The sequence below is a fragment of the Crocodylus siamensis genome, chromosome 1, assembly GCF_052110815.1.
Source record: "Crocodylus siamensis isolate JL-2025a chromosome 1, ASM5211081v1, whole genome shotgun sequence".
Classification (NCBI taxonomy): Eukaryota; Metazoa; Chordata; order Crocodylia; family Crocodylidae; genus Crocodylus; species Crocodylus siamensis.
Window position 1 is genome coordinate 106,829,909 of NC_143395.1, and position 23,395 is coordinate 106,853,303.

Here is a 23,395-nt window from a genome sequence, read left to right on the forward strand (position 1 = left end):
AACAGACTTTACCTCTGTACTCTATGTCTGTGCAGTACAGTGTACAGAGGAGCTGACATTTAGAAGTGACCATGGTTGAGGTTTGGCTTGATTCAAGGTCAAACTCAAGAAAAAGAAAATCTTCAAATAGCCTTAAGAAAATTTTCAGTAAAAGGGTAAGAAACAAGGCATTGCAGCAGCAATTTCAAGTGGAACTGGAAGCATCATATGATGATGTAAGAAGGATACAGTTTTCAGAAGACGTAGTCTTCTGAAAAGTAATTAGTCTTTTCTGTAAAGAAGGGAGAAGGTGACTGGATTTGTCACTTCTTGTTGGACAGTATTTTTGGCTCAGGGGTGATCTTTTGTTATATGTTTCTTTCAATTAAAACAGCCAAAACAAGGCTGATAAATGCCACTTGGGCTCCTCCGGTTTAGGTTCCTTCCAGCTAATTTCATCCTTGGAGTACTTGGATATTTAATCAGTGTCTCTACACTAATTTGCTTTCCCATTTCATTTGCCAATTGGGAACTAATATCATTGTATTTATGCCTCCTGGTTAGGGCTTCTCTCTGTACTCTTATTTATGAAACATTTTATGGTTTTTATGGTACAGAACACATGCTCGCACTTTGGTGTGGGAAGCAAATCGTAGACTGGATTCTACCATTTTTAAACCAGTCTGCATGTGCCAAACTTTTGTTCTGTTATGGGTATAGACCAATTTCCAATCACTTGTACTGGAAAAAGTGTAATGTCTGTACCCGGCCTATGAGTCAGCATCACACACAAGTCTGTGAGAGAACGTAGCACAGAAATAACAATGGAATAAAAACTTCACTGAAGCAGTTATGCTGACTTTTGCAAAAAGTGTCAGGGTCTTCAGATGAATGGCCCTATGTGTTGTGAATGCAGAGTAAAGTTGCCATTTCTAACACACTAGTTCAGGACTGTCCAGCTTCATTGAGGCCAGGGGCTGCACACCTCACTGTCCATACACTGTGACAATGTGACCCTGGGATCTCCTCCCCACAGCTGCGGAGGCAGTGTTGCTGGCACATAACCCCACCCCTAAACCCTTCCCCCCGAGACAGCAGTGCGGGAGGCAATCCAGGGGTCTGCAGTCTACCTGCGGGCCCCAAGTTGGACAGCCCTGTACTAGTTGAAAGGACACAAAAGGATACTGAGCGAGGGCAGATCTAGCTCAGCATATTTCGACTTGTTTGATAGAAAATAAGAGAGAAACTAGAAGCCTTGCTAGGTTTACTGAATTTGGAAACCTATATCTTTCCGCATTTCCATATTAACCAAGCCAACAGATGGTACAGCATATCCAACCACTGTGTGGCAGATGTATATTATCTAGATTTAAATGGTGTGCTCTATGGCTACAAACCTAAATATTTGAACAAAACATTTCAAATAACTCAGACCACGCAATGTAAACAAGCAGGACTTATTAACCAGAGGGTGTCATATTCAAGGAATAAGATAGCTACCTTGATTTGCTTGGTTTTACTTCAATGCTGACAACTTCCTTCTGTTTCTTATTTGAAAGCAGGAGGTTTGCTCAGAAAAGCATTCTCTGTTCCCTGAACCCACCATATAAATGGGAATAGTTTGGGGAATTAACTAGAATTTTGTTCAAATCAACATCCCTGAATGTGTAGTGGGTAGTGTACACTTTTCTAATAAGTGAAGGCGCATAAATCATTCTGAAACAGAGCTTGGCAAAGTACAGCAAATTACTTCAGCAGATTTCTGCCTCTCTGTGCTGGTGATGAATGCATCTGATTGTCCTTTTTCCTTCAGAGTTTGGAGAGTTCTAACTTAGCACCAGCTGAAGAAGAATGGACTGCAGAATTGGCCCTCTGACTTCTGCTAACAGATGTTTTCTTTAAGTTGTTGCACCAGAGGGTGATCTCCGAGGTTCATGAAACTTATTTTTCAATGTATTTGCCTACCTGTATTTTGTAAAGAGAGAATAGAAAACCTCACGCTGAAATAAGAGTGTTGTTGATTACTGTGAACTACTACCAAATTATCTGGCTTCATTTCTGGTGCTGGAAAGCATTCTTTGTGCCACCCAGCAGCAACTCCTTTCATTGGGCCATGTCCAGCTAAGGAACATTACTATCAAGCCTAAGGAGAAGACAGGAGATAATGTTTTTGTTAAGGAAAAAGGAATGGAAAGGCTCAACAAAGATCTTACGCCCACACCTATTTATTAAGTAGAGCTTTAGTGGATATATTTTTCTGTGGTTAAGGTAATATCTACATTTAAACTACAGTCAATATGGCACACAACGCTTGGAAACTTTGCTATGCTCACTGTCAAAAACTGATGTGGAAGCAGACACACACAGTTTGCAAGATTTTCTCAATTATGTGATAGTGTGAATATTCCTCTGGAATTCATTCCAAAAATCTCTCATTGCTGAGGATCTTTTTTCAAGGGTTTTTTTAGTGCCATGAACATGGATGAGCTGGTTCTGAGAAACCTCCTGGGATTTTCACCCAATTTTAGAAACAAATACAAATTACATCTTTTGAGATCCTGAATTGTTTGGATAAACACTTCCCAGACTCATTTAGATCTTGTAAAATGCTAACAAACAAAAGCTGAACTCACAGGATTTCCAGCCTAGTTTTTCTGAAGGTTTTGGAAACGTTTCAGAAAAACATCCTACATTACAGACATCTGAATTTTCTTTAAACTGAAGGTTCTTATCTTGAAATCTATTGAATTTTACTCATCTTTTGTTAAAAAAGGAAAATGAAATCAGGGTTGCCTGGCCAAACTTCATGCAGGAATAATACCCTCCTTCTCCCAAGCATTTAGAGTCTTAGTATCATAGTTCATTTTTAGTGTGCTCTCTGTCTGTTGTATGGCATTAGATATCAACTTCCAAATCCTATGAGCCACTGTCTGGTATAGTGTGGTGATAGAAATCTATCAGATAGTTGTTAATTATACTGGAGGATATGGGCTGTATAGTTAAGGAAGGCTCTAACAAAACAACACAAGATTTTTTAGTCCTTATTTCAGGTTCATTGAAGATGTAGTCTATCTAACCTCTTTTGAAAGGAAAAGAATAATCTCACTGCTTGTCCCTGTTCTGTATTGCAATTTTCAGAGACAGAACTTCTGCTTTATATGAATTGCACATGGATATGATGAGTCAGGAAATGCTTTCTTTGGGTTGCCTTCACACAGACATGCCAAAAAACCCTGGCCCAGGGCTATTCTCTTTTGGAATTGACAGAGATTTGTGAAAAGCAAAGATTGGAGCCCAGTCCTACTCTTAAAAAGTTATTTGTGGTGGATGTCAAGGAGCTGGATCACACAGCTAAGGGTTTAGTGAATATTTAAGCCAGAATTCTTTGGCTGTTATGGAAGATCTGTAAATAAGTAAACTGTAAAGGCAAAACACAATTTAAAAAAAATTGTTTTAGTGTCCATTCAGGACTCATGAAAACGCCTCCACACTTTTACAGCCACCCCAAGAACATATCCTGCTTGTTTTTTATATTAAAAAGAGCAGATGCTGAAAGACATCAGCAGTCTTCAGAGGGCTAAGAATGCAATATCACATGAAAATCAACCCTAAGCTGCTGAGCTTCCAGCCCCCAGGTGTTGAGGAAGATGATGCTGAGGCTTAAACTGCCAGTGAGGGGGGCCTGGTGTTTCTAATGTTTAAAAATATATATTCAGGTTGTTTCTATGTATAAAAAATGGGGGGGAAAACAAATATTTTAGTTGATGGTGAAAAGGACAAATAAGGCATATGGTACGATTATATGTGGTGTTGGTAGTCTACATTAAGTTGCAATAATATTTAGAAGATACTGAAGGAAAGTCATGTGGAGTTTCTCAGTTAAAAAGAGTAAGGGCCTTATTACACATTACACTTAGGCTTCTCAAAGTGGTAATTAGTGTTAGTGCTAGCTCCAGTTTAGAGCAGTTGCATGTTCAGGTGACAAGGGGCCTTGAGGACTGAAAAGTAAGAATCCCCCTCCACTCCCATTCTGGGCTATCCGCCTCTCCCCTGCTCTCGGGGCTCCTGTGTCCTTTGGGGCTTTGCCCCTGCCCTCTCTGTACCCCTGGGGCTCCCTCCCTATCCCCCACCCATCCCCCCTGACTCCTCTGGCTTACTTGTGGCTGCCAGCACTGGCCTGGGTAGCAGCCAGGAAAGCCTGTCTGCTACCAGGCTGCCGCTCTTCTCCAGGCTGAGCTCAGATCCAGGGGGGGTGGGAGGTCAGCAAGCCAAAGTAGGCTGGTGGGGTACAGAGCCCAGGGAGGCAACAGGCTGATCTGGTTGGTGGGGGTGGCAGGAGGGATTGGGACAACAGGTCCAACCTGGGCCAACAGGGGAGGCGATGGCGGGTGGGGTGTTACACTAATGTGTATCCTAGAGTGGCCACACAGTGTAGTATGAGTTGGGTAACACAGATCACAGATAAACCTAGCCTGGAGTGGTGTAACTTTAAGATGTCTGAAGGGTGCTTCAAACCAGTTTTACAAGTTAACGCGTAGACAATCCCAGGGCTAAGAGCTCCCTGAGCCACCTAAAATTAACATACAACAAAGCCCTAAGTGTTTTCTCAGTACTAGAGGTCTTTGTAGTGTTATTCTCCAGAGTCTGCTTTCCTTCTAAAGCTGTCTTAATGTGCTTTGGGGGTGAAGGGAATGTGTATATGTGTTCATACGTGGGTGTCTCTTTAGTGCTATTCTTGGCACTGACACATTATATAAGTGTTGGTAAAGTTAGTACCAGAGACAGGCCCAAATTGCAGTATTCTCATCTGGAGTTCAATTTCTAGCAGCGGCATTTGAAAGATATTTGGATCAGGCCTACCTGCAGTTCATAGGTCAAACTTCACAGTAGCAATGTGGCTTTTTATACATTTGTTTATTCTACTGTATGGCAGAATAGCACCTGCTTCTGCTCTGTCCCTTTGTCTCATATCTCCTTGGTTCAAAGGTCACTACGCCTCTTTCTCTGTTCAAGATTTCTCTGACTCTCTCCCCTTCAGACATTTCTCACCCTACTCTTTCTTTTGTCTCCTTTAGGCACCTTTTCTGTCAATGCCAAGCTGCTGCTTTTATTTGTTATAGTGCACAGTGTCTCTGATGTTACCCCTAGTTCACATATTCCCCATAGGTAGCCAGTGTGCATCCAAGAAAGGGAGATGGGAAGGACTTTTCAGCAAATTCATGATGATACTGCAGTGATTTGCATTAGCACAGCTGAGCTCTTGGGGAGCCTATACACGAGCACAGAGGCTGCTCTGACATGCTGAAATTCTGTGGCAATTGCCGTGGAGCCTCCTGCATCTTTTGTATCGGCATCCCCATGCTTAAAAATGGCAGCAGGGTAGCTTGAACTAAAGCTTGTCGAATGAGCTTGAGTTCAAATGCCCCTACCACCATTTTAAAAAGCAGAGATGCTGATGCACAAGACTCAGCAGTGCCTTTATTAAGGCCCCAAACTCCACCCCCGGAGCACATGTAGAAGTACCCTTGAAGCCAAAGTCATAGGTGCTCAGCACATTTGAAAGAAGTGGGCACCAGGGGCCCCTCCTGGTGTCCTATTTACCCACTACCCCCAGAGACAAGGCTGACCCTCCCGTGGAAACTCCCACCCCCCAGAGGCAAGGGGCATCATTTCATCCCACACCCCCAGATACACTGCTGGGCATGGCACTGCCCTTGCCAGCTCCCTATGACTGGGCTGTGCAGGGCTTATGTGCTGTGGAACAACTCCTCAGACCATAGGGCAATACAGTAGCCCTCTCTGGCTGGTGCCCCTCTTCCCATGCCCTAGATATGCTATTGTCTTTAGCCATCCAGGTGTGTCTATAGTTGAAGTGATACCACAGGTCTGTACAGCATGTGATAAACACATGTCCAGAAAAAGTTTATGTCCTAAGGAATTTGCAACTTGAAGGCCAAATTTTTGCCTACCCTGGAAATCTTCAAGAGGAGACTGGACGGTCACCTTGTTGGGGTCACTAGTTGTCTTTCCTGCTTGGTGCAGGTGGCTGGACCCAATGATCTTCCGAGGTCCCTTCTGGCCTTACAGTCTATGAATCTATGAAAATGATACCTGGTTCTTGTGCAGGGATCTGGCATGGGTGTGGAGACTGCAACAAGCTCTTACTCTCCCCAGATCATCCCTTTTTGCACCTTATATAAAGGTTAAAGGCAGTCATTTATTTTGGGGATCTTAACAACGTCTTTCTTTTGGGGATCACTCCATTCAGGTATGCCAGGGGTTGGTCCGTAAAGACTCACTTCCCTTGGAGTGATGTGGCTCTATGCTTTCCCTTATGTATAACTGCTGAGGTAGTACAGCTGAAAGCTAAATTAGACATAGCACAGCAAGGCATAATGGCCAAGAAACTGTGGTGAGAGGAATCTTGTAAAAGTATGTTGGTTGCACTTAATGCAATGTGCTTAATCTTTCATACACAACTTGTTAGTTCTTTTTCTCTTTTAAATATAATTTCTGGGCTGTTGCTGGACTAAGAAGGCAGGATAGAAATTGATATTCAAGTGAGCAAACCAATCAGAGACTGTCTGGCAGCAACTTAAGCATTTGATGGGCTCAGTTATCAATGTGTTGCCAACACATCTGCTTAGACAGCCTGTCCAGGAGTCAGTTGTTGCTGCTGCTGCTGCTTGGCATCTGAATGACACCTCAACCAAAAGGAAACATGGGACAGTTCTCTAGGGAAATGGGGGTCTTTGTCAACTGCGAGTACCTCATTATAGCTGTTTATCAACAGTATTCTAATTACTGAAACATATACCTAATCAGCTTATATTCATTTCTTCTAAGGATGTAGAAGTAATGAAAAAAGAAGAAAACCTGCAGTTTCATTGTACTTTAAGGCAGCAAATATTTTCGTATCACTGAATCATGAGTATATCTGTCAGCATATCTAACAATGACTACTAAAGCACTAAGGCTAAGTACAGACATTCAAAAAGCCTGAGGCAGATTTGCACTAAGTTATGCAGTTTTTTGTAAGTGGCATAGTTGAGATCAGAAGCGAACAGAATACACGTTCACCCTTTGGTGGAGGGAGACGAATCTTAAACCGGATTCCACCGTATTGAAACCAGTATACATATGCTGAACTTCTGTTCTGTTACGGGTATAGACTGGTTTGAGTGCCAAACTTCTGTTACACAATAGACTGGCTTCCAGTCACTTATACCAGTAAAAGTGTAATGTCTGTACCTGGCCTAGTAGATAGCTTCATATTTTTTTCAATAAAGATATCCAATACTAATTTTCCTTCATGTCCCGAGCAGAATTTTTTCTGAAATTTTAAGTAGACATGGTACATGGATTTTCCATAGTGGGCCAAGTTGAATGACCTGTCCAGGATAGTATCTTTTTTCCAACTTGAACCAGTATCAAGTGCTTCAGAGGAAAAATACTCTAGAAAGTCTTTTGTAGAATACCTTTCCATATGGAAAGTTTACTCCATTTGCTAAATAGTGGCTGATATTGAGGATGGTTAAAGTATTTTTAACAATTTGGGGGGTGAGAAATGGGGGAAGGGTAAAAAAAATCTGAAAAATGCATTTTCAAATTTTGAGAGATCCTTCCTTCATTAAAGAGTTTATTGACAATGGTTGATATTTTTAATTTACCAGAAATTTAGCTTTCAGATGATAATTTTCACTATTTTTTAAAAATCAAGTCTGACAGTTATATTAATGGATGTCTAAATACTACACACTTAGTTTGGTTTGACTGGGCAGAAAGACCAAAACTCTGAGTTAGTGACAAGCAGGAAACATACTTAGTAACGTTAATACTAAGTAAAAAGGAAATAAATAATACTGTAGTAATCATGTCATGGGTCTGCACCCTGAGAATGAACGACTGAGTTTTGTTTTATGTGGAACCAAAAATAACTAAAATGGATTACTGTATTTCAGATCACTTACAGTATATGATACTATGGTGGAAAATGTAGGTTTGCAGGCCAGGCTTTCAAGCATCTTCCTTTTCTTTAGCCACCACTGCATATTTGTACCATATTCCCATTTTGAAAGAACGTATGTATTGCTGTATATGATAAGCAAATAAGATTGTTTTACCCCAATCTCGAGCCCCGCTGCATGTTACTCATCTGGAATGAGTGGAGCATCTGTTCAGCTCTAACTCATGTAAGCTTAAATGTGACTCATAAGCAGAACTGTAAGCAGTGAGTAAGGTTTCCTCTTGAGTTTCTCCTCCCAGGTATTAAGGGGCAACTCATAGTGTTTATGAGCCAGCACCCAACGCTTCCTTCTCCTTCTCAATGCAGGAATTCCTGGGACTATAGATAGCCGGTAACTCTGCTCCTCAGTCCTAGGCAGCATCTTATTCAACCCCCAGAAAGCACAACAGAGATAGGACTAGAGGGCTCAAAGAAATTGAAGGAAAGGCCCAAAGGAATAAAAGTTATAAAAGACCATCAAAAGTGCCAGTGGAATGAAGAGCCAAGGGAAAGTAGAGAGAGGAAGGATTGTATGATATAAACAGAAAATAATGTTAAAGAGCAAGAAACATGGGGAGAGAAAGGAGACAAAGAAAGGAAGTGTGATTCTGTGGCTTAGCCACAGGGTTGGGAGATTTGACCCTTGCATTTCATTCCCATCTCTTTCCCTGACTCGCTGTGCAACTTTTGAAGACTCACATTCTCTAAGGATACCCCAGTCACCCACCTGTAAAATGGGGTTAGTGGATACTGATTCACATCATAGGCACGTGAAAGCACCTTAAGATCCCTGGAAATAGTATTAGGTACAGGGAGGCAAGGTTCTTCAGGAACAGATTCACATTCACAGAAATGGCCCAGGGGAAACCTGGCTGTGCTGCAACCTTGGAACAAAATTTAGAAGGCCAAATCCTGAAAGTCTTACTCATCTTTTTACCTACGCCTTCCTCAGACAAAACTCTCATTGTGTCAAATCTCCTGAGCAATGTCAGGGTTTGGTTCCAATTAAACTGTTATAATGGTAGGGAGGTGTATTAAAAGTATGATTAACTGTTATGTTTATGGTTATACTTTTGTGCACCTTGAAACTTCCTAGTTCCAGCTGATGAGAGAGGTATTGGAAATCTCTCACACAGCTCTGGAAGAAGCGAGGAAAATTCTGTGACTGTTCCTTCATATTAAAAAGCATCTTGGCTTGATGATGTGTACAAACTCTGTGTTCAATACCTACAAATAATAATAATGCTGAAGTTTTAGTAGTATGAAAAGCAAACACCATTAGAGTTTGAATTCTGGTAGTATTAGACACCTGTACTAAGATTACAGCCCTGGGCTTTGAGTTGTTTGCAACATAGAGTTCATGCAGCCAGGTGTTTGCCATCTAAATAGATAAAAGAAAGGGTGGAAAAAAAGAAAGAAAAATATTATGTTTCTGTAAGTGGCTAACGGAGGCACAGAGATTAAGTGACTTGCCTAAGGTCCCCCAGGAAGCCTGTCCTGCCTCTGAAAAAATGAAAGTCTTGAATGATGTACCATTTTCCAAAAGCAAATATGATGTGGTATAATCTGCTATAAAAGTCTACAGTCAATATTTCACTAGTTGGTTATATGTAAAGAAAGAGTGTGGGAACTGCCACGTGATGTGGCTAAACCATCAACATAGAATAAATTGTTCTTCATGATGAACCTGCAGAACAAGAATTATTGATTAACAAGCTGTGTCACTACCTCACAATAACGTACTATGATACAAAAAGAAAATCCTTGCTGACTGCATACCCCTGGTTGTTACTTATCGTCCAACACTGGAACCTATAAGAAGGGTCATCAAACCATTACGGCCTGCCTATACTCTAAAAGCATGTTTCTCAACATTTTTAGACTCATCACACCTTGCTAGGCTCCAGACACCCAAAAATGCCAGTTCTTTGTTTTCACTCATTTTTTGACTATGGAAAAATAATACAATATTTTTGCAGTTGCAAAGAACTCAGAAAGACTACAGCAGGCCAGAACATTTTTAACACTGTAGATTCTTATTTGAAATCATTGTGTTCATGTTTGCAGACATAACAGTGCTAAAATTGTGTGAGCAACCCCTGAAAGGATCTCAAGGCACCCCAGGATGCCACAACACCCTGGTTGAGATTCACTGTTCTAATCTCATTATAAATATGTGTTACCTAATGATTTCAAATAATGAATATCACAGGTAGATGAGAAGGAGAGGGAGAGAGAACTTTATTGAACAAATTATCACAATTATTTCTCAGCTCTGCTCATAAAGAAAAACATTCTCTGAGAAATGCCAACTCTGACTGGCCAGATCTGTTCCTGTTTACAGTTGAACCCTGTTACAGTCGAACCCTGTTACAGTCATTGCCATTATACAGGTGAGATCAGAATTTACTGCAAGACATGAGAGCAATCTAAGTAGATAGAAGTTCAGAGACTTGGGTACTTAGTTGAACTGACCCTTTACTGCAGGGTGGGCAAAATGCGGCCCGGGAGCTGGATGCGGCCTGCCAGGCCTGTGGGGCCCCTAAAAAATTAGAAAATTAATATTAATCTGCCCTGGGCTGCCTGTCATGCAGCCCTCAATGGCTTGTCAAAACTCAGTAAGCAGCCCTCTGCCCAAAATAATTGCCCGCCTCTGCTTTAGTGGCTCATGAATCACGAGTATTAACAATAATTGACACTGAAGATAATTAATTGCAGGCCTGATATTTTTGAGTCTTAGTTAAATATGTGTCAAGGATTATATGGTCTGAGCAAACAAGGAGCCACAGAAACTCTGAAATTCTAGTCCTGGTTCTGCCACTGTTTTACCATGTAGCTTTGGACAAATCATATATTTGTTGTACCTTTTGTTTCTCCATCTTTAAATGAAGGTAATTACACCACTCAATGGGAATGCTTTGAGAAATCTGTACCGACAGCTATGAAAATGTACATCCTATCATTTTTATTTCTAAATATGTATATTGTTTTCTGAGCAGCACTACTTATAAAGGTAGATAAGTAAACACGAAGAAGTACTTAAGTAATTAATAATGTGCTTTTCTTAGTGGTACAATTCAGATTATTTTGCAATGGCAGTAAGACATTATCTGCAATGTTACCATAGTAACACAACCCACTTACATGTTGCTAAGAGCAGAGTGTAGCTATTATTATTACTATTATTGCAGCTTTTGACATTTAGACATTTTGAGGCCTTAATATTTTAATTTTCTAGATTTAAATTCACATGTGAGGGAGTCTGTTTCACATCTTCCTCTTTGGGCCCAGTGCAAAACAGTGAGGTTAGCAATGGCACCATTTAACTCCACTGGCATACCTCCTGTCTTCTAAACTAGTTGGTGCTCAGCCTAGCCCATGGGCCAGACCTGACCCACAGAGCCATGTCATCCAGCCCACTGGCCTCCTCACAGATCTGGAAATTTGGAGATGGTGGCGGGGGAGCCATGGCAACGTTAATTGCCATTCCCTTGCTGCTAAATTTCCAGACCTGTGGGGATCCTCATGGGTTGAATGACATGGTCCTGTGTGCTAGATCTCACCCCCATGATGCGTAGGGGTTTCTGTGCAGGCAGTTCCAGGCACACTGGGTAAGGCTAGCATTAGGGTGACCACCCATCCCTAATTGGACAGGACAGTCCTGAAATGTGAACATCAAGTCCCAGTCCTGAGCTGAATGACTCTGGGACAGCATTTGTCCCAGTTTCCCAGTATCACACAGGGATCTAGGTTTTCTGTTCACTGTAGAAAAATACAGGAAATGGCGGATTTCCCCTTGCAGGCTGGCATCGTTCCCTTCTTCCCCACCTCCAGATAGAGATACCTGCAGGGAGCTGCTCTCCACCATTGCCTGGTTGTATTCCCAGCCACATGCATGCTTTTCACACACACAGATGCACATGGCACCCCCTGCTTGGCTCTGCTCCGGCCATGCTGCCAGGCTGTGGGGTGAGTGGGTGTGTGCCCTGCACTTCCATTTTGAAAAAATGGTCACCCTAGCTGGCAAACAACAGGATCTAGGCTCACATGCCACACGTGGACCAATCCTGTGCACCCGCTGACCAATGCTACTTATGGAACCATTCCCACAGACCAGCCCCCGGACCAGTCTCACACTACTCATCCAGCCCATGGGGCCAGAAGGCACTGTTATAAAGCAAGAATCATCTGTGGGCTGCATCAGCCTGCTGAGCAATTCCATCCAGCCTGCAATCCTGGATATCAGCAGATTTTTGGCAGTGGGGCAGTTTGGCAGCATTTTAGTGGCAAGAGGATTCTGCAGCTTTTGAGTCATCCGTGCATTGGTGCCAGTCTAGTGCTGGTGGGAGGTAGTGGCAGTGGTGGCCAGGTTGGAAACTCCAACCCTCCTCAAACTAAACTCTGTTATTTTGGCCTGTCAATCCCAGAAGGTTGCCAACCCATTCTAGAGCTAGATAACTTTTTAGGAATGCAAGACTTGCCATATATTAGGGCAGTTTAGTTTAAGAAGCAATGCATCCAACAGTTGTCCATGCTAGGTGCTTTGGAAGCAGGCATATCCCCACCTCCTCCCTGCTTGATTGACCCCACCCCGCCAACTCCAGCAGGTGAAAGATTTTAAGCTCTTGAAGTTGCACAATAATGATCAGCATATTAAACTAAATATAATTCATTGCAAAAATGGTTTTCCTGAGCCTGCAGAGTTAAGACGCCCCTTTTTACTGATCCAGGTTTTGCTGAGTGGCAACAGATTTAGGGGCAGTCACAATGCTGCTATTCAAAGCTCTGTATAGTCAGTCACGTGCTGCTGCTGCTCCCCCTGGTAAAGATATGGACAGTGGCAAATGCAAGCACTGTGCCTCTATTTTCTTTTCCAAAATCACCAGCAAACAAGGAAAGGAGGAGTAGAAATAAAGCAGTGATTCTCAACCAGGGTGCCACAGTATGGTGTGACGTCCCATAGCCATGGGATGTCACACCATGTTAGCACTGCTAGGTTTGCAAACAGGAGTCCCGTGAAAAAAAACAGAGATTTCAAACAGGAATTGGAAGTGGTAAAAAAACATTCTGCCCTGTTATGGTCTTTCTGAGTTCTTTGCAACAGAAAAACTGCTGTATTATTTTTCTGTAGTCAAACAAAGAGTGAAAACTAAGAGTTAGCTGTTTCCAATGGGCACCTCAGAACTATCCAAGGGTGCCTGGAGTCTAAAAAATGCCAAGAACCACTGAAGTAGAGTAACAGAGGCATTTCTCCCCCACCTCACTCCTTGACTTTTACAACCACCAGGAGATCCTGAGCAGAGGCATAGCAGCACAGCTCCATGCCTGGGCCATCTGTGCAGGACAGCACAGGATCCTGCCATGACAATCACAATGACTGCTTTTGTGCCCCTACCCCTAATAAAGATGGTGTCTGGGGCCGCTACCCCAGTCAACCCCTTGGTTGTCAACATCTCAGTTATACTACTGATTCAGGGGAGTAGGAGACAGAAAAGTTTCTTGCAGCAGGTAGAAGAGGCTTTCCCAGCCAGAAAATGTCTCCAAACATGGAGGTCCCCAGCAGTATGTAGGACCCAGAGCCTAGAACAAATCCTCAGACAATGCCTCTTGTTAGCAGCTGGTTCTCAGTATCCCAACAGGACACTGTCCCCATACCACATTGCTGCTCTTCCTTCTTCCTGCCCCAAATCCTATATCCATCTCTAGCTATCAGTTTTAGCCCTCCAGCTAACCAGTGTCTGGTAATTTTTTCCAGCCTTGGTTGTAATACAGCTGAAGCTTGGTATTTGGCAGATTGAAGCTTGCTGCTTAAGCTAGTCCCTTTAGACATAAAAGTGCTCTGGGATGATTTTTTCTGTATTTATAATAGCACACATATAAAAGTCCCTGTGCTGTTCTTGGAACTGTTTTTCCAAGACTTACCTCCTGCTTTTTTGTTCAATAACTTTCCATTAGTCTCCTGTGCTGCTAATTATTGAGACTTATATTCTTTCATTTTATACATGAAAGCTATTGGCTGAAAAAGTTGATAGCTCTTGCTGGCAGTCACTTCATTTCTCAAAATTTCAAATCTGTAGAGACAAGCTATCTAGCTCACTTATCCATGTTACTATACTGGCATTTGCTGGCACTGTGCTATGTGATTCTGTGTTTATATACATGACTATTTAAATATATATTCTCTGAAGGAGGGTACAGGTAATTAAAATGTCAACATTTACTATCTAGTAGTACCTGAGACACCACAGCTATTATTTACAATTATAAGTATAAAGGAAAATGTTGATTTGGCTGTGAATTGTGAGGATATGATGCATATTGTATGAACCTATACAATACACATTTTATGTGTATAAATACAGAGATGCAGAAAATGTGTAAGCATGTTTGTCTGTACCTACGTAAAACAAATGATAATTGTCCCAGAGCCAGTAGCACAGAAATTGTTCCCAAAACATTGATACACTGCAGCCTCAGCGATCTGAACACCATTGTGGACATTACACCAACAATCCCGAGCCCCCAGTTAAGGTTTCGAACTTCTGAAGGATTTTCAGTATAATGTAAAGTATGGATAATTAAGTTTCAAAGCACTGATTTCTACTGAGCTTGTAGAAATTTTTCACTCAAAATTTAAATTCCCACTGGATATCCCCAATTTAAATTGAACATTTTTTTTTCTGCAAAAACAGGCAGACAAAAGCTGAAAACCTTAACCAGCTGGTTACCTTTAAGGAAACCAAACATCAACATTTAATATTGTAATTACTATTGCTGAGTGATAATGAGGTTGCTTCCTTTACTGTTCAGAGGGAACATGGTTCAGTGAACAGAGTGAAGTACAGCTAAAGATCTGGTTCCTAATACAATGTGCTTTTCAGTGTCCCCAAACTACATTATTTCTGTTACCTTCGTTATCCTATCTTTAAAGTGGGCCTGTAAGTACTCACCCTCCTTACTATAACAGTTTTAAGGGAAAATGTACAAGAATTTGGATAACAAGGGCTACTTGAGAGCTAAGTAGTAGTAGTAGAAAACTCCAAGCACTGAAATGTTTATGTACCTTAAGAATTCAATTTACAAAAATGGTTTGAGTCGGATGGATCTCCCGTCTCCCCTACTGGGGACTAGAGCCAATCTCATATCTTCAGCCTTTCATACCAGCAGCCAGCTCTACTAGGCATGTGGGCACCATCTCCTGACCATGCTTAAGAGTGCTGCAGGGAAGCACAGCGTACCTGTTTTATGCCTGCAGGCTGCTAGGCATGAAAAAAATACAATGCAGTGTAGCTCTGGCTGTGCAGTGTTAGCTCTGTGTTTTGGGTGTGTTTACTGGCAGAAACCCAGTGCTTTTCTAAGAGCAACTGCATTTTGTTTTTTTGCAGTGAAGCACTGCTGCCTTTCAGTGAAATACTCCCTAGTGCTGTTACTGCTATAGGAGGCAGTATAGACATCTCCATCTTTATAAACCTAAGGGCACCATTACAGCCAATTGTCAGTGGCGGTGGTGGCAGCACCTTGTGGTTGGGTATGATCACTCCCACGGGTCTATTAAAGGGTTATAAATGAGTCCGTTGATGGCTAAGAAAGCCTGTCCTAGAGCTGCAGATTCTCTGGCAAGTGCCCCAGGTGGTGGTTAAAGGGAGGGTCAGACCATGGATTTCTCATCCTATTTCCTTTCCTTCTGTTTCTGTCATTTTTCTGCCTCCAGGGTGAGATCGTTTTCCCCAAAGTAAGATGTACTTTTTCTCATAAGGCATCTCCGTGTAGCTCTGTCCCAGGCTAGTCCTCCCCCGTTTGTGGTATCCACACTTCTTAATGTTCACCTTGCAGATGTTCTTGAAACATTCTCTCTAGCCCCTGCATGTCCTTCATCCTTGGTGGAGTTGGAAGTATAGCAGTTGTTTTGGTAAACGTACATCAGGCATCCGCACACAGAGCCCTGTCCACCACAGCTGGTGTTGAAGAATCAATGCTTCCATACAATGAGTGCTAGCAGCGGTGAGGACACTGGCATTTGTGCAATGATCCTCCAGGCTGGCCATAAGGAAGAATTTCTTTACTGTCCGAGCCCCCAAGGTCTGGAACAGTCTGCCAGCGGAGGTGGTTCAAGCACCTACATTGAACACCTTCAAGAGTAAATTGGATGCTTATCTTGCTGGGATCCTATGACCCCAGCTGACTTCCTGCCCTTTGGGCAGGGGGCTGGACTCGATGATCTCCCGAGGTCCCTTCCAGCCCTAATGTCTATGAAATCTATGAAATGAAATCTATGAAACTTTATGCCAAAGATCTTCCAGGGATAGTGCTGGCGATGGCATTCCAGGCTTTTCAGGTGAACCCTGTAGGTCACCCAAGCTTCACAGGTGGAGAAGAGAGTTGGGATTGCCACGACCTAATATAATAGGAGCTTTGTTTGAGTTCTGATGTCGTGATCATTTTCCAAATAAATGATAAGGGAAATATAGTGGCCATCACCATGGCAACTGCAGTGGAAAAAATTTCTTGAGATCAAAAAAAATAATGTTTCTCTGTTTTAAGTCCTGGTTTTGAAGATTGTGTTTCTCATCAAAAAAGCTTTTAGAAAACTTTTCCACCAACATTCAGACCAACCTATCTTTCCTCAGAAAACCCAACCCTTTGTGCACTTCAAAAAAGCAGAAGAGCCACAAACTTCAAAGAGTCCACTAGGGACTTTCTGATTATGAATGAGTTTTTTATGGATGGCCCCCAGAGGTTACAGTGATGGGCAGCAGTGTAAGAACCTAAGCCAGGCAGTTTTAAAAAGACAGAAAATGCTTGGGCGGCAGTCATAGAAAAGCTGAGTAGGGTAAACACTTTTAACATCCTGTGAGTTGTAGTGCCCATGAACTATCATACAGAGCTGCGTATTAAAGAGAATAAATATTTCAGTGGCACATCCCAACGATTGCTGTAGCCTTGTCATTGTGTCACAGCTACAATCATGTTCTCTTTGCTAATTTGTGTTGCCTACACTGGGAAATTTAATCCCACACCATTTCAAACAGCAGCTTTTGGAGAAGAAATATTTCTCCTGCCGCTTTACTCCAGATGCTCTAGCAGCTCAGTAACTGCTGCTTAATATTTTTCTTGCCCTTTCCCCCACCTTGAAAAGACCTTGACATCATGATTGCATCCAGATGCTGGTTCTTGTCTCTAGTTGTTGTTCCAGCAACAGTAAATTGTCATAAACATTAGAATCTCCTCCCTTGCTGACAGTTACATAATAAGCCACATAAACTCCTATTACCTAGCACAGGCTTTTATTAAACAGAGAAAAAGCAGGATGCCAAGTGGGCAACAGATACACTCAGGAAATGTCTCCCTTGGGAGGCCTAGTGGCTGCCTCCAGTACTTGGCTCTGACAAAAATGCTGCTCTGTATGTGTTTGTAAAATTAAACATTCCAGTGTGTTATGTTATGTCTTCAGCCTGAAGAAGCAAAAGAGAAACAACCCTTTCTATTTCCCCTCACCTTGTTTGTTTCACTTCAGCACACAATGAGGATGGAGCAATGATATGACTCTCAGCTGTCAAAATTTCCTGTCCTGTTGCCATAGAATTCTTCCATTCACTACATAAAGGGGTTTTAAATGGAACAGGCTAATTGTGTTGATTGTAAAGAACTATTGTTTTAAGGTTAAAAGCAAATAGATAAAAGCTTATGCAAGAGAACAAAGGAAAACATTTTGGAGCATCCCTTCTCTTCACAAAAATGAAGTGTGATAGGACTCCTGATCTGGGGACAACAGGGGTGTAGATGGCAATTTGAAATGTATACATGTACAGACAATCTATTCCCTTCCACCTGCTGCATTCTCAGAAACCCCAGCAGGTAAACACATCACTGTGCACAACTTGATAACTAACACAGCAGGTGCTGAGAGATTTAAAGATCTAGTGTACTGATGAAAGATTTGACAACAACCAAAGGGAAAATGTACAGTCCAGTAGTTTGCTTTAAACAGTGTTTCCCCCCAGAAAACTAAAAGGCATATGCTCTGGTGTACACCTACAACTAACTTACTGTGCTGACAGAATTCTGCCCCCTTCCTTGGCAGTCTTTTTTGGGGGGGAAAACTGATCTAAGGAACAATAAAGGATGTCGGATCCTGTTGGAGTTAGACCACCACAATGTTCCCAGCAACCTTCCCTCAAGACAAGTGGTGAGCAGTGAGGTAGAAGCTGTCAGTTAAGCGACTTATTCATGAGTTGGAGCCAGGTGACAGGTTTGAGTAACTCTAGCCTTTTCTAATAGTCCCTGGAAATATTGGGTTCAGATACACTCCATGGCGTTCTCAAAGCAAGAATGGACACAGATCGATTCTGCACGTGGATCTTGAACAGTTACTCAGGAGGAAGAATTCATCAACCTCTTGGGTTCACTCACAGCCAGGAAATAACACCACAAAAGACTCATGGCAATCAACAGGAATCAGCAACAATTCACTGATGATTTGGATCCAGATCATCATGTTTTGTACTTAAACTCCAGGCCTATTATGCAGGGGAAAGGGCATAGGCCTAGAAAAGACCTGGTGGGTGATCAAATTTGGTCTTCCAATATTGTAGGCAATTGCATTTCATAATAGACTCAAAGTTATCAAGCCCCATTTTAAGACTTGTTGGGGGTGGGGGGGCGGTTGCCCTTTCTACTCCCATTGGAAGAGTGTTTCAGAAACGCGGTATTCTCATACACGCTGGTGAGCATACATTTATTGCCCTGGTCATTCTAATAGAGTTGTCCACGCTCTACGCTTGTTTCACTATGAATTAATCTTTCTTGAATATGGATGACCAAAACTGAACACAGATGAAGTTTCATCAGTGTCTGTGCAACTGCATTAATATTTTCCTGTATCAGCTAGAAATATCTTGATACATCTAAGGATTGTCTTTGACTTTTTCACATACTGTTGGTGGCTCAGCCTGTAACTGGCTGGGGCTGAATGGTCAAAGTTACATTTAAGAGCTTTGAAAGAGAAGTGGGAACTACCACTCAGGGCCACACTTCAGCTCTTGACATGTAACTCAGTGGTTACCTTTTTAAAAAAGTACCCCAAAAATGTTACCTTTTAGCCTTCGCTAATTGACTACAGAAAAGTATGAATGCAATTCTTCTGTTGTAAAGAACTCAGAAAGACCACAACTGGTTTGACATCTCTGAGTTTATCTTGTGAATTATGTTTGCACACCTAGCAGTGCTAATATTGTGTGACACCCCATGGCACCCTTGAAAGGATCCCAAGGCACCCCATGGTGCCATGGCACCTGATTGAGAATCACTAATGTAACTGTTATGTCTGCATGCTCAACTATGTGGCACTCTGTTATGGTAAATGCTGTACTGAAGTCATAGGAACAAACGATTGGGCCATGATGTCCAATGCCCTGTGTTCACAGGTAGCTAGCTATTTACCTAAGCATTGCCACTTCAAACCAAAATCACCATTTCAAACCCCTGCCCACACCTACAAGGTAGAAAATCAGAAACACCAAGAACGCCCTACAACCTACCCTAGGTAAAAACAGGGGAGAAAAGTGAACTGCTAATACCTTGCTACTGCAAAGAACGGAAAATAATGAGTTAATTTATTCAGAGAATCCTAGGAAAAAATGTACATCCCACACTGCAGAAGATGGCAATACCCCTCTGTTCTGACCTGAAGGAAAAAGTTCCTAAATAATCCCATATATATTAATCTAACACATTTTTCTTGTTAAGAAAATCGGTTATCTTATCAAAGCTATCACAATAGCAGGTTCATTTGGTATGAACTACCTTTGATAAATCCATTTGTATTATATTCTATTTGCCATTTAGCACAATGTCTTTAATCATTCTTGCCTTTAAAATTTGTTCAAAAGCTTTCCATACTATTAAGATCAAATGAATGGGCCGGTAGCTGTATAGATCCACTTTCCCCTTTATATACAGGTATTTATTGTTTTCCACTAATATCTTGTTTGACAGATTTATAGAAAATCCTCACTACTAGATATGCAACATCATTTGCTTTTTCTTTCAGAATGCTAAGATGAAACTTATTTGGTTTCCAATTATTTTTTATCTTTAGAATTCTGTTTTATACTGCTCTGTTATACTCTATTTGTTGCGTTGCTCACAATGACAGGTGTATCAGTCTCTTTATGGTTTTTTTTATATCATTGGACTACCAAGAAAAATAAAAGCCCAGGGCAGGAACTGTTCCTCAGTGTTATTGTTCCTTACGTTAGTGAGAAGTACACATTTATTTGGCTTATATGATATGGGCCACATTCTGCCATCCTTTAACTCTGTGAATCATCCCATAGATTCCAATGGGAATACTTGTAGAATAAAGTAGCGCTAGTAAAGGTACATAAAAATAAAACTCCCATATTTACTCAATGCAAGAGAGTGAGGGCAGGTTGAAGGGGTGCAGATAAGGAGGGCAGGCCACAGGGGGTACAAGAACTGTGGGGTCAGGCACAGGATATGCAGACAGTGCTGGGGGCAGGCAATTAGGGGGGCAAATGGGAGCGGGGCAGGAGGCAAGAGGTGGGCCTTCACTCCCTGCCACCTACCTCACCACCACCTGTTCCCCTGCCACAGTGGGAGGCGGGAACAAATTTAAGTGGTGGGGGGACCCTCCAAAAATTAAATTCTAGACATGGGAAGTGGGGGTTTTTTAATGTTTTAAAAATTTGATGTTTAGAATTAATTATTGGGGAATTGTCTTAAATTCAGGGGCATTTGGGGTTTTGGTAAATATGGTAGTTACTTCATGGTAAAAAGGAGAGAAGGGAGGGGGCAGGATTTTATGTGCATCTATTGCTCTGAAGTAGCTGCTCATGTCCCTATTTTTACCCTGTATTAGAGGAAAATTAAACCACAGTTGCCTACTCCTCAGTCAAGGAGGGATAGTCTGCCACAAATTTAATTTTCATCTCTTGCGGAGTAAGAGCATGCACACAGTATACTTACCCTACAATGGCTGATATATGGTAAATCCATGCCTTCTTTTACCTCATGGTAATTTCTTTGTGTGTCCTTGTCCTCGGAGTAGCAAGCTGTGGTCCTAATTAAGCTGTACCAGAAAGTACACATGTAATCTTCCTCTGCTATTGAGACCAGTAAAATAAAATGAAATAATAAGCAACCATAAATAAATGAAAGCACAAACAAATAAGGTAGGTTCCAATTTGTAGCCTGAAGACGCTGAACTTGAAATGTTCTCATTTGCTCAGAACGCTATCTTCTGCTGCTCTCATACCTCTAGGGACTGCCTTCCTCAATTTTACTCCTACTAAAACTTTCCACTTGACAGTTCTGTCAAGGACTTCTCTAACATTTTCAGAGAATATTACATGGAAAAAATAACTGTCTCACCAGGAACACCTTTTTGTGCTCTAAGAAGTCTTGGTTTTAGGTATGAGTGATAGAGCTTAACAGTGAAGCTCTTTGGGTTTTAAACTCATGCCAACCAGAGATATCCCTTAAAAATAACTCTTTAAAAATATATTTTTTTTCAAGCTCTGTGACTCCTACACTGTGAGCACTCCTGGGAGGTATTATTGATAACTCTCCTGCAATACAGCTACTTTTCTGTAGAAGAAGGTTAAAGGTAGGACTAGCAGCAAAACTAAGGAATATAACCTGAAATCGGTCAGAACCAAAATCAGTCTTATTCCAACATATTAAAGACCTCATCCCTGGGATTCTGAAGGCAATGCTAATTTCTGAAGATCAAAATTTTCATTTATAATAAAGTAGTGGAGTGGATTGGAGTGTTGATGTAGCCATGATGGTCCAGGAAATGTCCAAGAAGGCTTTATCTGGTCCAGGTAAGGCCTTCAGGGACCCTCCTGAGGAAGGGCACCTGATTCCTAAAACTTTGTTCAACAGCCCTCCCAACTATACAGTTGGTCCAGTAAATGGTATCATAAAAAAGACCTTGCCTCTTGATTAATGGTTTATAATTTGTAGGTTTAATGGTTTAAGAAAAAGGCTTGATAACTTCATCTGAGGAAGGCTCAAAAAGAAACCAGTGTTTGTTATTTTTTAAAACATCCCATGATTTTTAAACCAGTTTCATGATTTTGGGAAGTTTGCCTTGTGATTTCTGAACATATGAGGTTGACACTATTCTCTTTGGAGCAGAATGCTGAACAGTGAGTCTTACACAATACTGAGCATATGCTTAGCAGTGAAGTAATACCCATAAACTTAATTGCATAGTTGGGATAAGAAATTTAGACTTCTGCTGTAGTCCTGAGGTTATAAGTGTTTGCTCATTGATTGAGCAGCTGCTTAATAGGATAAATAAATCTTTTCAGGGTGGATACATTTTTTCTGGTGTTTAATCATGTCAGCATTTGATCCCTTCTGTTCTACCAAGTTCAACAGGGAAGCCATGGAAGATGGCATTTGAAGCTTGGTTTTCAGGGCAGATGCCACTGATATTGAATGGAGTGGACAAGATGAAAGGGCAGCAACATCTCTAACATCTCTGGGCCTTTTTGTTTTTTGCAGGAGATGCACGGGTGAGAGGTCAGACAGGGGTTCTCTCTGAGCGCCGTGGCTCCTACCCATTTATAGACTTCCGTCTTCTCAACAGTAAGTACATCACCTCACTGAACCTAATTCCCTAAAGAGAAACTTGTCAAAAACAAAACGGGTATTGAAAGTGTGTGACTCAAGAATCATCACATCTCATTTGATACACCTGCTTACAGCCCAGCTTTCCCTCTTACAGCCACCTGTTGTTCACAACCAGCACTTGCCAGTGTTTTGATTACAGGTTCATTGTCTCCACTGCTTAGTTTGTCAAGTAAATACAGTGTGGTGTGATGGGTGCCATCTTGTCCAATATTCAGGATTAGAATGAGGAACCTCCAAAGTTAAAGGCATGAAACTCTATGGTTTGAGCTAAGGAGGGCATGTCTACACATGCACTTCAATGTGCAGTAGCCTATTTTACTGTGCATTAAAGCGTCATGTAAAAAAAACAAGCAATTACACTAATGTGCAGCAAAATAGGCTACTGCATATTAAGAATCATTTTAAAAAGTTGTGCTTTTGGTACTGTGCATTAGGGCAGCCTAATGCACATTTATTTAGTACCTTACGTTGGAGGTACTAAATTTAATGCACATTAGGAAAAGCACATTAATGCATGTGTAGATGCACCCCGAGTTGATCTCTGTAGCTGTAACAGAAATGCACTGTTTTGGATTTGGCACAGAAAGGACACACAACACACACAGGCTAGTGGCTTACAGTGACATTATTTTGCACAAGGTTACAACCCAGCCCAAAGGCCGGTGGCATCTTCCTGTTGACAGTGGATTTGGGATATAGTCTATGGTGAACATCTGTTAAAGGACAGTATTAACTTAAAGTTATTTT

The 23,395-nt window shown here is 41.7% G+C and overlaps 1 protein-coding gene across 3 annotated transcripts in view; it reads left to right on the forward strand.

The window, feature by feature from the left end:
• The window catches only part of PDE7B (phosphodiesterase 7B), a 315,205-nt gene that overhangs the window by 213,549 nt on the left and 78,261 nt on the right, over positions 1-23,395 (forward strand). For all 3 annotated transcript variants that reach the window (XR_016441412.1, XM_090039867.1, XM_090039854.1), the window contains one exon: positions 22,520-22,603. Coding sequence is in view for 2 of the 3 variants with exons in the window: in XM_090039867.1 (XP_089895993.1) it covers positions 22,520-22,603 (84 nt within the window). In the remaining variant the exon portion in view is untranslated. The remainder of the gene's footprint in view (positions 1-22,519; positions 22,604-23,395) is intronic.